The sequence below is a fragment of the Megalobrama amblycephala genome, linkage group LG10 (assembly GCF_018812025.1).
Source record: "Megalobrama amblycephala isolate DHTTF-2021 linkage group LG10, ASM1881202v1, whole genome shotgun sequence".
Lineage (NCBI taxonomy): Eukaryota > Metazoa > Chordata > Actinopteri > Cypriniformes > Xenocyprididae > Megalobrama > Megalobrama amblycephala.
The window spans coordinates 18,592,404-18,606,966 of NC_063053.1; the positions used below are offsets into that span (position 1 = coordinate 18,592,404).

The 14,563-nt window shown below is 37.3% G+C and overlaps 2 protein-coding genes across 6 annotated transcripts in view; one reads left to right on the forward strand and one right to left on the reverse strand.

Annotated features, from left to right (window-relative positions):
* The window catches only part of cdhr1a (cadherin-related family member 1a), a 128,124-nt gene that overhangs the window by 14,329 nt on the left and 99,232 nt on the right, over window positions 1-14,563 (reverse strand). For 2 of the 5 annotated variants that reach the window (XM_048205148.1, XM_048205152.1), the window contains exon 1: window positions 441-649. The exons of 2 other annotated variants lie outside the window; for them this stretch is intronic. In XM_048205148.1, the coding sequence (XP_048061105.1) occupies window positions 441-519 (79 nt within the window). In that variant the 5' untranslated portion in view covers window positions 520-649. Of the gene's footprint in view, window positions 1-440; window positions 650-3,692; window positions 3,795-14,563 lie in introns of those variants that run through there. One more of the 5 variants, XM_048205151.1, reaches the window with a different exon arrangement.
* On the forward strand, window positions 3,279-8,919 carry chst3a (carbohydrate (chondroitin 6) sulfotransferase 3a). The gene is made up of 3 exons (XM_048205153.1): window positions 3,279-3,797; window positions 7,205-7,391; window positions 7,472-8,919. The coding sequence occupies exons 2-3, from the start codon at window positions 7,312-7,314 to the stop codon at window positions 8,643-8,645; spliced, it is 1,254 nt and encodes a 417-aa protein (XP_048061110.1). The 5' UTR covers window positions 3,279-3,797; window positions 7,205-7,311; the 3' UTR covers window positions 8,646-8,919.

Consider the following 14,563-nt stretch of genomic DNA (forward strand, 5'->3'; position numbering starts at 1 on the left):
GTAACGTAACCAGACTTATGAAGACAAGTACAACAACTGTACCTATCACAATATTTGCCATTTTACTGACATCGGGTTGATCACACACTGCATAACGTAATAACACTAATGACTCTCTCTATCCACTTGTCTGGGATTACAGGTGCCTTACGTCATAAATGCCTCAACATCCCCTGCTTTACCAAATCTATTTCACTATATAAATTCATTTATGAAATTAATTTAGATTTAGATGCAGTTTTCTTTCAGACAAGTCTGTATTTGCTCACCTCCTACTGTCAAGCAGGAATAAAGGTGATGCAAATGAGGGAGAAACATCAAAGAAGTACATAACAGTGGTCAAGATTATATACATCAGTCAACAGTATAACATAATCAACTAAAGGAATATTTAATCGCCTGAGTCACATCCAGATTCAAAGCTTTTCATGAATACATACCAAAGCAGAAATGCGCTAGCAGAAGAAATGATGAAAACTGTATTTCCATAGCATTCTTCATCCTAATAAAGCAAAGCATTTACAGCAGACAGCGCACTAGTGAAGAGAGCTACGGAGGAGTCCTTCTAAGGGTGTTTATTTCAGATTGAGTAGAGCTAAGACAGGTGCTAAGAGCCTAATCCCATGACACGCCTTAACCCTGGGCCCATTTTTAGAAGCCCATCTTTGCAGCATGGCAACTAATGGCCACTAGAGGGCTTCAAGAGTAGCGCACCTTACCTGATATGACAGGTTTGAGACCATCTTCTTAGATGTAGTGCTACTGAAATCCCACATTTAGAGATCTCTGTCTCAAAGAAACCAATTAATACTAGATGAAATACAGTATTATAAAAAGAGTCACCTGATTTTAAACAAAACAAAAAACAACAACAACAACAAAATTGGATTTAAGTTGGAGTCATTTTCATGTTCATGGTCACATTTTAAATGTTATGCAATCTAATACTCATCAGCATTAGCAAATGCTTCCATCTCACTCTATTTTAACACTGAATTATGCTTCAATAAGTTAATACTAAAAACAATTTCTTTTGGTTTCCTTTTTCCCTCCAGGTCAAGAGTTAATGTGGATTATTTAGTAGAAAACAAACAAAACAAAAAAAAATTATATGCATAAATATAGAGGATTATTACAAAAGGATTTGATTAAGTTAGATAGGTATGGGTGAAAGTGGCTTTGAATGGTATTATTGACTTGAATCACAATGCAAGTTCTAATAATGTTTCAGAATCCAGTTGCCATATAGAACTGAAACTGTTTTCATATTACTTTTTGCTCAGATGAGCAGCTGTGTGGATCACAAAACGAAACACCTGCCAATTTACCTTCATCTACATTTGTGAGTGTGGCTTTGCTTTCAGGATTAATTTGTTTGGAGCAGGCAGATGGCAGGCAAGCAGATTAACCTACAATAATCCTTCATCATCATGTAGTGTTCAGGGCCAGTCTACAGGGACACACAAACCAGAAGCATCTCTGCATGTGCACCACAGAAAAGACTGGAATCTGGGCAGATCTGAACATACTGATTACCTTATAATATGACCATGAAATTGTTGCCTTGATAATGCTTATGATTACCAGATGTGTTGCAATGCTCTTGCTTTGTCTACATAGTGAAATTACAAATAATTATGATAATTTTGATATATAACATAAAAAGAAAACTCTTTTCATTTCCGTTTAGTTTTTTCAATCAGAGAGAGAGAGAAAAACAAACAGAAATGTAGGTCAAAATCCAGTTTATTGTAAGATTAACCCTGGAAATTTCTTGTATATTGTGATCATGTGCGTCAGTCATACATCAGCAGTGTGGATTATGTGACAGAATAGAAACCTTGAATGACAGGCAGATTTGCCATTTATGCAAAATATGATCATCTTCTTAAATGTGTTTTTGACGTGACTATAAAAGGTCTCAGATATCGCTTTTATTATGATTATCCTGGCATGTACTAAAATGGGACATGCAAATTAAAAAAAAAGAAAGAAAGAAAGAAAGAAAGAAAGAAAGAAAGAAAGAAAGAAAGAAAATAGTTCACAATGGAAAGAAACCTCAAATGACATGGTGATTTTAAATGATAGCAGTGATATTTTATACAAAATAGACAGAAAATCATAATTACTAGTAAATATAATGTAAACAACTCGATATTTATTAATGAACCAATTTCAGCATTTCAGAATGCATGTGCAAATCATATGTGCTATGACAAGGTCACTGGGGACATCTAAACTGGGACCACTGGGACAGATTAGCTATTTCATCAGAATCCCAGTTTCAATACTATAATAACTACTAAAAATACAAAGATCTGAAATCTTCAATCCACATGTTTGAATGTTACATCTTGGATTACAAATAAGCTTTGGACTGGATGCAAAGTCTGGGACATCAACATATTTGGGTCATTTTAATCTTCTCACAAACTTCATTTGAAAATATATTATGTATTATAGCTCAGAGTTAAAGCTTTTACATGGTCAGCCAACCTAATAATTTTCTCAAATGTTTCCCCTAAGTTATTATAGAGAGGATAAAGTTGCAAACACACACTGCAGAAAGAAAAATAGCTATAAACCTCATTTACATCGTTTAAATAAGACAAGAACAGTACCTCAAATGCACAGCTCGGCACTATTATTATAGTGGTTCGATAAGACTCAGCTTGGCAGTCGGCCTACATGTAGCTTTTGGAATCAGTATATATGCTAATAAGCTATACAACTGCAGTATACAATCGGTCAATTCAACAACAAAAGCGCTAAGAATGTGATTAGTAATATGATGTAGTTAATTGAAAAATATTGTCAGTAAAACTGTACATCACCGCCCCCACGTGGTTAAATGACGTTATTGCTGAACGTTTCGAGGCTCTCCTCGTGGTACTACAAGATATTTCAAGAGTCTATACTTCATTGATCCATGAGGGGTCATTCGGAGCAAAATCAGCCGCACATCAAACACGAAAAGACAAAAACAAAAGTGCACGAAAAAAGAGCATTGCTATAAATACATAGTCTACACTAAAACTGATAACTGATTGCCAGCACTGTCATCTAAATAAATAACCACTATAGAAAGACGCGTCTTACACCGTTTAAAAAAAGATCCCATAGTAATTAGTTATGATTTACAGTCTAACAATAACTTTTGGCAGGAACCATGTTACAAAGACATTTTTAAAGGGAATTCAAACAGTTGTTTCGACCCATTACTCATTCACTGAGTGTACAGGTTTTATCCTAGCCCCATCGACTCCCCACTGCAAAAGGGGGGTGAAGGAATCCACGTATGAGTGTCCCAGGGCCCTCCTCAAACAGAAAAGCCCTTGTGAACACTCACACTGGGGGTTCTTGTTTGACCACGTGACCGTGTATCTAAGGATAGCCCAAACTTTGAGACCGCCGAGTAATGGACACGTTTTCCAGCATGCTGCACCCGAGAAAAACGCCAATGGAAATACGTTAATAAAAGACATTCCTTCAATGTCGTGAGAGTCTGGAAATGACTTTGGGAGCCTTCAACTTATAAGTTCCTTGGAATTCCAAGTTGGAAGTTCCTTTTCATTGAATGGTCTCCTTTTGTTCGTGGAAATACGATGATATGGGTATGAAGTACGGATTATAAATCACATATTAACTTTTTTAGTGTAGTTAGTGTTTTCACTCGCGTATAAGTGCAGTACCTATTTTGGAGTCTTCACACAGCCTGCGCACAGGAACAATGTGTACCAGCCGCGATCATTCAGGATGCTCCAGATGAACCACTGAAGACTCGTTCAGTCAGTGAGGTAATTATTATTATTTTTTTTAATTCTAAAAAAAACAGTTAATTTTAATTTTAATAATAAGTCCAGCTGCTATCAGTCCAGTAATGTGGATTTATTTTACCACAGTCGCTCTGTATTAACTTTTACAACTGCCAAAGTTTTGTAAATACTTAAACTGCAACAATACAATAGTAATATTTGAGATCTATCTATCTATCTATCTATCTATCTATCTATCTATCTATCTTGCAAGAATTGCAGCGTTATGATAAAATGACTCTGATAGTCGAGTTAATTTAAGGATTTTGTCATTTCATAAAGTATCACAGGAAATCACAGCTTGATATAAAACTGATGTGGACCAATTTTTAAAATCTAAAAGATGTATGACTTAAGTCATAATACACAGATTTGTTATTTCTTTTTTTATCCGTTTACATATTTCTTGAAAACCAAACTTAAAATTAAAAAAAAGTCACGTGACATTTGTTTACATCCATTTAACTTTCTATTTGATTTTATGAGTTTTTATTTTCATTAAAATTTTCTATCATGAATGAAATTCAAAGTGGTTGAACTTATTGTTGCCGACTGAGACTTTGACACCACTTTGAGTTCATATAAACATTTAAGGCAGCAATTAAAATAGAAGTTTTATATTTAGTTTGTTTTTACAATGCAACAATCATGTTACCATACTGTATATTATTTAGTAGTTAGATTGATGTCATCATGCTCAATCTTCTGTTTGTCCACAATGATTACCTCAAAACACTAAGTGAAAGAACGGTGTGTGTGTGAGAAAGAAGCCATTTGGTGCCACGTCTCTTTAAGGTTTTGTGATATATCCATGACAAATGCACCCCCTGTTCCCGTTCCCCTCCTCCACCGCTGCTACAGCTGCAACTTGTGGGCCCAGGCAGTACAAGTGAGCCTGTCACTGGTGATAGTGGATTTATCTCATATAGAAGAACTCCAGCTAAACACTGCCTATCTCCCAGAAGGCGCTATCACGCACTGCTGAGCCGCAAAGCGCTCAGTAATGAAACAAGACAAAAACACAAGGATGAAACATGCTCCCTGGCCCCAGACTGCACACACCTCTCTGATACCCATGCTAACTCACTTCCTGTGTCATGTTTTCTGACAGAAAATGACACTAGATTATATCAATGTAATACTCCTGGATAAAAACTGGTGCTATCCCAAAGGTTTGAAATGATTGACCATATCTCACAGACCAGTCAGAATACATTAGATGCACTGTATTTTATTTTAAAAAGCTACTGATGTGGAAAAATAAAGTATTTTTACACAAAGAAAATTAAACTGCTACAGTGAGTCTATTTAAGCATTTTTTTTAATAACACATCTATAAGGCTGTAAGAGAAGCCATTAATGCAATTTGTATGGGAATGATGAACAGAGTGATGTCCATTTCTGCTTGAGCAGATCATCAGATTTGTCAAATGCTCCAGTGGTTTTTGAATATGTAAAGATCTCAGCTCAACCGCCGTGCCTGACAGTTTGACGGCTATGGCATAATAAGCTCACATAATTGGTTTATATTTACTTAGACTGCACACTATCATTCCTTGACGGCTCGAAAATTGTGTCATATCCTAAATGCTACTCTTTGTGCAGACAAATTGCATGGCATTTACCTATGACAGTTTTCCCAATGGTACACGTCTTACTTCACGACTGCGATATTACACTGTCTCTCCTTGCATTTTTAGCATGGTTTAGGAAAATGTCACATTCATAAAAGCCGCTGTCTGGCAGAGGTCTGGTCGGTTTATTTGCACAGATGTATTCTTGATATGGTCCAGATTAACCCCTGTCAAATGGTGTTGTTTGCCTTGCTGTGAAGGTAACACATAGCATTGCTGCTGGTAAACAACTGTCCTGAACAGAGCTACGGCAAGTTATGGCAGCTCACCCGCTCAAAGCTAGTCGGAGGGGTTATCTGGGGTCAAACATGCCCTAAAGCTGCTGGTTTTATTGCAACGTAACAGCCCAATTTATTTAGAGGTGTAATGGTGTCGTTCCTTTACCATTTTCCTTCAGTGTTTATCCTCAGTACAAATAAAGAGTCTGTTATATATACATTAATACTTTCATTAGAACTGTCATAAAGCCTATTTAAACCTCTGTATTCAAATCTCTAACTGTTTCCGTTTTAAATCTAGTGATATAACTTTGATGAGGAAAGAATAAGACTAAATCCTTGTCACCTCCATAAAAAGGTTTATTTAAACAGGTAAAGCAAAACTACCCCCACAGCATGCAGTACAGTGAACAAATGGCTTGTGGAATTCAGAGGTCCTGAACCCTTGGTGAAAGGGAAGCTGAGAAATTCAGTATAGCTACAGTCAGATTTCCTAAGATGGATGGAAAACACATTAATTAAATGCTATACAACAACAGATCGTTTAAACCATCTGCAGAGGACACTCGCCATATTGTTTACTACGAACTGTATACCTAGCTCTTTTCTCAGAAAAAGAAAATGGTACATTGTCAAAAACTAAAAAAATAAAAAATAAATAAATCCACATCTGGCTTTCAAGATTTAATCAAGGCATTTTAGTCTTGCTGCAATAGGAAGTGTCATTTCCTTGGTTGCCTTGAGGCAGAACCAAAGCTACTGAGTTATGATTTAGTTTCCTGTTTGCTCCTCAGAGTTTTGTTGTGAAGCTTGTGGATCACTCCATTCTCATTACCTTTTCATCCCAATAAATGTATCACAGTCTTCACAAAAATATTAAGCAGCACAACTGTTTTCAACATTGATAATAATAAATGTTTCATATTAGAGTGAAGAATTAGCAGCAAATCAGCATATTTGAATGATTTCTGAAGGATCATGTGACACTGAAGACTGGAGTAATGATACTGAAAATTCAGCTTTGCCATCACAGGAATAAATTACATTTTAAAATATATAAAAAAAAAACAGTCATTTTAAATTGTAATAATATTTCACAGATTACTGTTTTTACATTGTTTTTTATTTAACAATGCAGTCCTGGTGAGCACAAGAGATTATTATTATTTTAAAAACATTTAAACCTTTTGAACAACGTTTTTTTTAATATTTCAGCATTAAAAAAAAAAAAAAAAATCCCAAAGAAATACTACTTTTTGATGATTCATGATGATCCACAGTAAGCAGTAACCAAAGAGAGACATTGTATTCTGTGGAACTCATCGTCTCTCATCATTCCACATTAGTGGAATTACTGGACAGGTGATGACAGTGCAGGCTGCTTGTTTGGGAACAAAGCTGAAATTGTCTGTCTCCTGTGCCAAACGGTATAAATCTGTCACCGCTTGAAATCAATACCTAGGGCTGGTGTGTTAGTGAGTTTTATGTCTGTGTGGAAATGGTGCCAAAACTCTTGTCTTGATTTTGTTTATTGCAGATGAATTGTAGACCCAGGTTGTGACATGAGATGAACCGAAAACAGTTGGCAGCAGCGACTATTTAGCAGTCTGTGGAGGCATTTCCTAAATAGAAGTTAATTTGAGAATGAGGAACAAGTATGCAGTCATCATTATCTGCATTGTGGCACTTGTCATCATTGAAAAAGAAAACAACATTATTTCAAGGTGAGAATGTGAGATGAATTTTATATATAACATATTTATTTGTATTAATTTTAAATGGTATAATATTGTAATATTCGCAGGGTCTCAGACAAGCTAACACTCCGACGAAGCCCACTGACGCCGGAGCCTCCAGTGCCCTACGATGCTCTGGTAGTAATGGAGGACAACGGTTCCTATCCAGAGGGCATTTACTCTGAGAATGGCACTCAGGCAGGTCGAAAGCACATCCTCTTGATGGCCACCACTCGTACAGGATCTTCCTTCGTGGGCGAGTTCTTCAACCAACAGGGTGGCAACATGTTTTACCTATTTGAGCCACTCTGGCACGTGGAGAGGATGCTATCGATTGGCACGAGTGGCACAAATGCCAGCACTTCTGTTTGGGTGTACAGGGATGTCCTGCAGCATCTCTTCTTGTGTAACTTCTCCATGTTGGAGCGCTTCATTAGCCCTCCTCCACAGGACCACGTCACCCCTGCCCTGTTCCGCAGAGAGTCCAGTATGGCCTTGTGTGAGGAGCAAGTCTGTACTCCGGTTGTAAAAGACATTTTTGAGAGGTACCACTGCAAGACAAGGCGTTGCGGACCACTCAATCTGACCTTGGCGTCTGAGGCCTGCCTAGGAAAACAGCACAGGGTGATCAAAACGGTGAGGGTCCGGCAGCTAGACACACTTCGCTCTCTAGTAGAGGACCCTCGGTTGGATATCAAATTCATACAGTTGGTGAGAGACCCTCGAGCCATCCTGGCATCGAGGATGGTGGCCTTTGCCGGTAAGTACCACAACTGGAAAAGTTGGGCTGTGAATGGGGACGTGCCTATAGAGGATGAGGAGGTCAAACGTCTCGAAGGAAACTGTAACAACATCCGCATCTCTGCCGAGTTGGGCTTGAGTCAGCCTAAATGGCTGAAAAACCGTTATATGTTAGTACGTTACGAGGATATCGCCAGGTACCCCATGCAGAAAGCAGCAGAAATGTACAATTTCACAGGGATTCCGATGACGACGCAAGCACGGGACTGGATCCTGAGGAACACGCATGCAACCACGGAGGCAAGTGGCGTGTATTCCACCCAAAAAAACTCTTCGGAACAGGTGGAGAAATGGCGGCGTAGTATACCATTCAAACTGGCCCAAGTCGTACAGAAAGTCTGTGGACCGACCATGAAACTCTTTGGGTATAGGTTTGTAGACAGTGAACGGAAACTATTAAACAAATCTTTTAGTTTGCTTGAAGAAAAACATTTTATTTAGTCATAGATTATTTCCTTGATGCATTGTTAAAGGAAAACCAAGCATGAAATGTGACAAGGTTTTCTTTTTATACTGGATGTGGACTAAAAGATATGCATAGCAGAGACACACTGGCACACTGTAACACACTGGGACATTGTAGCGTCACCTGACTTATTTGAACATATAACCTCTTGGAAAAGCTAACTGAGATTATTGATTTTAGATGTCTCCATTTGAAAAACAAAGTTTGATGAGGACAAAAATATATCCATACTCATAAGATGAGACATGATCTGCCTGTGAATGTGTGTATATTTGTGTGTGTCTGAAATAACTTTTCCTTTCTTCTGAAAAGAAACTAAAGGACCATTATTTCACAAAAAGGGAAGAAAGTGGACATCTTATTTATGTGTGGTCATCATTTTAAATTACTTGTTGACATTAAAGCCCAAATTTGGCTTTGTCAAAATTGGTCATCTCATTATTGCAGGATGTAAAAAATTCCAAATGTATCTGGATATTACCAGATATTAACTAAGAAAAAACGTCCTCTGTGTGAAGAGACAGTCAATATAAAGCAGCTTTTGACAGCCAGCTGTGATCCTGGAGCACAACAGTGGCATTATTCACTCAAAAAAGAAAAAAAAAGAAAAGAAAAAGAAAAGCAGTGTTTAGCAGAATAGGCTGTTGTCCATGCAGTTGACATTTATTTACTTAATTTTTTTTTTTTTTTTGGTACTATTTTTAATATTTTAAAAATAAAACAAAAATAGAATATGAAGAGTAAAGGTTAGAAAATAAAAAATTACAAAGTAAATTACATTAAAACAATCATTCCAAAACAAATAAAATGACTCAACTGTCATTTCTAGTGCCATTTCTAGACCAAAATACTCTATTTCAACAGCAAAATACTAAGGAAAACCAAAATATTCCAAGAGCATTTGTTCTTTCGCCATGCAGGCATAGTAAACAAGTGAAAAGGCAGAAAATGAATTCATAACCATTTTCTTTAGGAACAGCACTCTGCAACCTCTAGTCTTCTATGAGTATGAATTAATGCTAGAGTTGGAAAAGCATAGCGTTCTTAAAATAGTTCATTGCCATTTAGTTTCAACTAAAGCCAAAAGCTATTTCAGATATCACATAGGTTTTATTGGTAGCACTGTACAATAAGGTTTCATTAGTTAACATGAACTACTTTATTTTTTATTTGTAGGACAGGACATAATAAGACAAATTATCAGAGGACAACACTGTAAATACAAAACAAACCTAACAACAAACAAGAAGAGACAACAAATACACAAGAAAGTATAGGTTTTGTGAGTGATTATGTGAAGTGTTTGAAGAAGGAGAGAGAGAGAGAGAAGAAAGAAGAGGCGAGAGAAAGAAGAGGGGAATAAATAAATAATATGTCTAAGAGGTAATAATAATAATAAAGGGGTAGGGGGCTGGTATGGCTGACTCAGTCAGGACACAGTATTTCGATGTAGACTGAGAATGATATATGTATTTGGATTTGGTTTGTGGTTCGCCCTCTTACCCTCCCGGGGAGAGCTGGCCCATTACACAGTCTCCTTCAAAACTTTTCCCAAACCTTGAGGGGGGAGTCAGTTTATTAGGGGGTTATAGTCTGTAGTTTACAGTATGTTAATTCCAACATTTACTAATACATTATTAAAATCAAAAGTTTGTTACCATTAGTTAATGCACTGTGAACTAACATGAACAAACAATGAAGGACAGTATTGTTATTAACTAACACTAACAAAGATTAAATAATTGGGGTAACAAATGTATTGCTCATTGTTACTTCACGTTAGGTAATACATTAACTACTTTTAACAAATGAGAGCTTATTGTAAAGTGTTACCATTTTAGTTTTATTGTTAGGAAACATATGGAGTCTTACATATGACATCATGACAAAAATATGAACCAAATGGACATTGGACATTCTTAAAATACAAGTAAGAGCTTGGAAACAGTGATGTTTTCTCTGCACACATAACTCTTATCTTAACACAGATTTACTGAGAACCAAATATCTACATCACTTTTAAACTATTTCCTGACTTTCCCTGGCCATGGAAAGCTAGTGTAAGCCAAAGCTTAGAAGTCTGCATTAGTAATGCAGTAGTTCTTTGAAAAGAGGCATAGAAGTATCTTTATGCTCTTTATACTGCAAGCAAACAGCACATCAGGCCGAATACAAATTCGTACATTGTTCTTAACAGAAATAAATAAATAAATAAAAATTAAATATAAAAATAAGCCCACCAAAACACAAATTTGTCATAATTGTAGCAGAATGCCCACTAGGATATGTTTCTGTTTAATTGTAATGCTGATGCTATCTGTGTGCAACAATAAATAATTTAAGATCTGTTATTGCAGTCACTGGCAGTATAAGATAAATGTGCATTCAAGAGTCTAGCATCTGCTAAACAACGAGAGAGAGAGAGAGCAGAGTGTCTGTCTACACACTGGTATTTCACAAAGTATGGGTTTACTGTGATACATCAGTGTTGAAATGTCCCTTGGAATCATAATCCCTGATTTAATGAGTCCACAGGGAAATTTTGCATTGACAAAACCGCTCTGCTTCAGCGTACGTGCTGTGGTAGTTGTTTAGCCTATATCGTGAAGGCTGATTTACACAAGAACAAACTGAAAAATCAGTTCCCTGAGAGTAAGAGTTTGTGACGCAAGTATGCTGAAAATAAAAGTACGATTTATACCTGCAGGATTTCTGCTGCTAAAGTTCATGCTGAGGGCGTATGCAAATTGCATGTTTCATTGGCACAGGTCTTTCCTCCCCACATATCAATATCAATGGAGGCCTGTGAATACCAATGTCAGAGTAATTTCTTTTTTAAGAATGTTTTGTTTAATTCACTGATTTAGGGAAATATGTATATGTCTATAAATATGCCATTTCAGGACAGCAGCCAATTTTGACCACGATTTGGCCGTCTGAGACAAATTTTGAGAATCCTAAAAGATTCCTCTGATCCTAGGCTAAAATCTGTAGTCTTTGAATGCTAGTTTGACATGTTCACAGATTGCTGTGCTGTTCAGACATGACTTGCTGTCTGTAAATCTGGAGTCTTGAAGTCCTTGTGGTGTTCCAATGCTATCTCACGACCACATTTCTTGTTCATTTGAATTAGCCACCTCATAAAATATGTACGAATTACATATTTTACGAGGTGGCTAATTCGTATGAATTCGTACGACCTCACTCTTACGAATTCGTACTATTTGTCTAAACCCCAGTGATGGGTAGGTTTAGGAGCAGGGTTTGGGGTAGGTAATTCGTATTCATTCATACGAATTTGTCAACTCATAAAATACGTACGATTTAGCAAAAAATGTATGATTTCGTACAAATTAACCACCTCGTAAAATACGTACGAATTGCCGTGAGATCAGTTTGGGTGTTCACACTACGTGACACTACATAAATGATCTGCAAAAGGGGGTCACACACTACACAAGCTAACAACAACTCTGTCACCCAACGACCTTATCCGGTCCCCAAACCTAATTTTGTCATGAAAACACACACAAGAAGTGGAACGGGAAATGACACGAAACAACACATGAAACAGGAGTTTTTTTATTTGAAAATGGACATTGGGAAGAAATTATTGCTGCAAGCTAAAAATCTGCCACGGTTCAATTAAATTTTGCTCCATTTCTTGTGTCCACACTTTTCTTGAAGCCATTTTGCTGATGCTGTTTTTCTTCTGGTGACCTCAACCCATGCCTTGCTCTCTCATTGGCTGTAGCTCGTCGGGATGTCGAGTCGGCTGACAGTCGGCAGATATTTATCATGCTAGATATTTGTCTGGCATCTGCGAGGCATTGGCGAGCCTCTTTGATGCGTCGTTGAGTAGTTCACACATAAAGATTGGCGAGTGCTGATCACCCGCTGATTTGCCCCCGATCACAGACCGACCTGTCGGCGAGCTCATTGACTTGCAAATCGGGCTTAAATCGGGTTTAAAATCCTGTAGTGTGAACTTACATTACTGAATGAATCTGCATTTTTGAACAAATCATCCTATAACTCAACGACCATTTTGAATGAATCGTTTGACTGAATGATTCAATGACTCACTTGTTAAGACAATGGCTGCATTCGAAAACTTAGGCAGCTGACTTGTTGCCTCACTGCCTTACAGGATATGACTCTGCAGGCAGCATTTGCGCATGAAAGCACCTCACGAAATTGATTACGGACAGACTTCTGAGGCAGCGTAACAGTTTAATGATCTACAGCAAAATAAAGCGAGCTTTGGTGAGAACTAGACAAATATTTACTTACTACAGTAGTAATGTCTCGCTAGAAATGACATCAGAAGTCGAAAATGTTGGTCAAAAACGTACATTTACACACAAACTGACAGAAACCGCAACTTTAAGATGCCATCTTTCTTTTTCTAGCTCACATGTCACAGAATGGAAAGCTGCCTTCAAAAATCGATCAGATGAAGGTATCTTAGAAGACAGGAAGTGAAGATAACATTGGATTCCGATGTGCCTTGATGCCTTCCTTCCTTGGAATGTGTCCTCCGAAGGCAGCATTTTCAAGTTTTCGGATGCAGCCAACCTACTGGTGATTTAGTTTCATATTTAAAAGTATCATTTCATTACGGTTAATAATATGGTATGCGTAGATAGCTGTAGATTGAATGCATTTATAAACAGACTATTAAGAGTAAAATATGATATAGCATTATTAAATATAACAGAGATAATAAAATAATTGCAGTCGCATTGCATGTAATGCTTGTCTGTCTTTTTTTCTCAAAATTTTTATTTGAAACGGGCCTCTGAATTGCAAAGGCCACCTCTGACCCTTACTATAACTATAAGCTCCACCATAACAAATGCCCAACCCAACCTCACCTCTAAACCTAACCTTAAGGATGCTATAATATTCACCCTAACTTCCGGTCTGAGACTACTGGTCTGGCACTGAAACTGCTGTGACATATGGCTCTGCGGTTCTGCAGTTGGTTAATATTAGATTTAGGACTACTATGAGAGCGTTGTGCAGGCAGGGTAACAGGAAATCAGTCTTGATGTGTATGTGCATGTGTTCCACTCTCTCAGGATGTGCCACACCTTCTAAGTAGAGCTCTGTTCACACTAGGGCTCAGACGGCCGTTGAACAGGCCTTTCATACTGTCTTTCCAAAGCTTCCAGTCTATAAAGCACACAGCACTGCCTGTTTATGGCTCAGAGGCCTGCTGGCCTTCTAGAGTTTGAGCTGACTAATCAGATGCAACACAGAGGGATTATTCCACTCACTCAAACTGATTCATTGATGCCTCGAAAATAACACGAGGAAAAAATAACGTCTGAACCCGACAAAAAGGTTACTTGTGAGAAAAAAAAGAGAATGTGTTTATGGAAAAAAACCCTTTCAGAGTATTTCTGAGTTGTTGCTTAGTCGTGCTGCCTTGGGTCTCACTGCTGATGTTTATCTTTAGTGTCTGGTTGAAGTCTGCACTGGAAAAGTAGAGGGAAATAAGTGGCTTAACCAGAGAGTGAGAGAGAGAGTTTTGAGTTGTCTGCTTATACCAATAATTACCATCAACAAACAAATTCAAGTCCCGGAAAGCCCTCTAAATGATCAAGTTTCAATTCTTCATAGTCTTAGTACTTATATTAACATTAATAAAAGTGTATTGTGATTTGCACTGCAGTGCCTCTGACCTCAATATTCAAAGTACATCACAAGTTACAAAATATTAACAAAATAACTGCATACAAGGTCTTTAATGTAGATTATATGTTAATTATAAAAAATACTGATCAAATAAAATTCAATAAAATTGAGGTTGTACTGAAAATCAACACGGTTGTGATTCTCTACAGAGCTCTTGCTCGTATTTTTTTTTTTTTTTTTTTAAATAAAT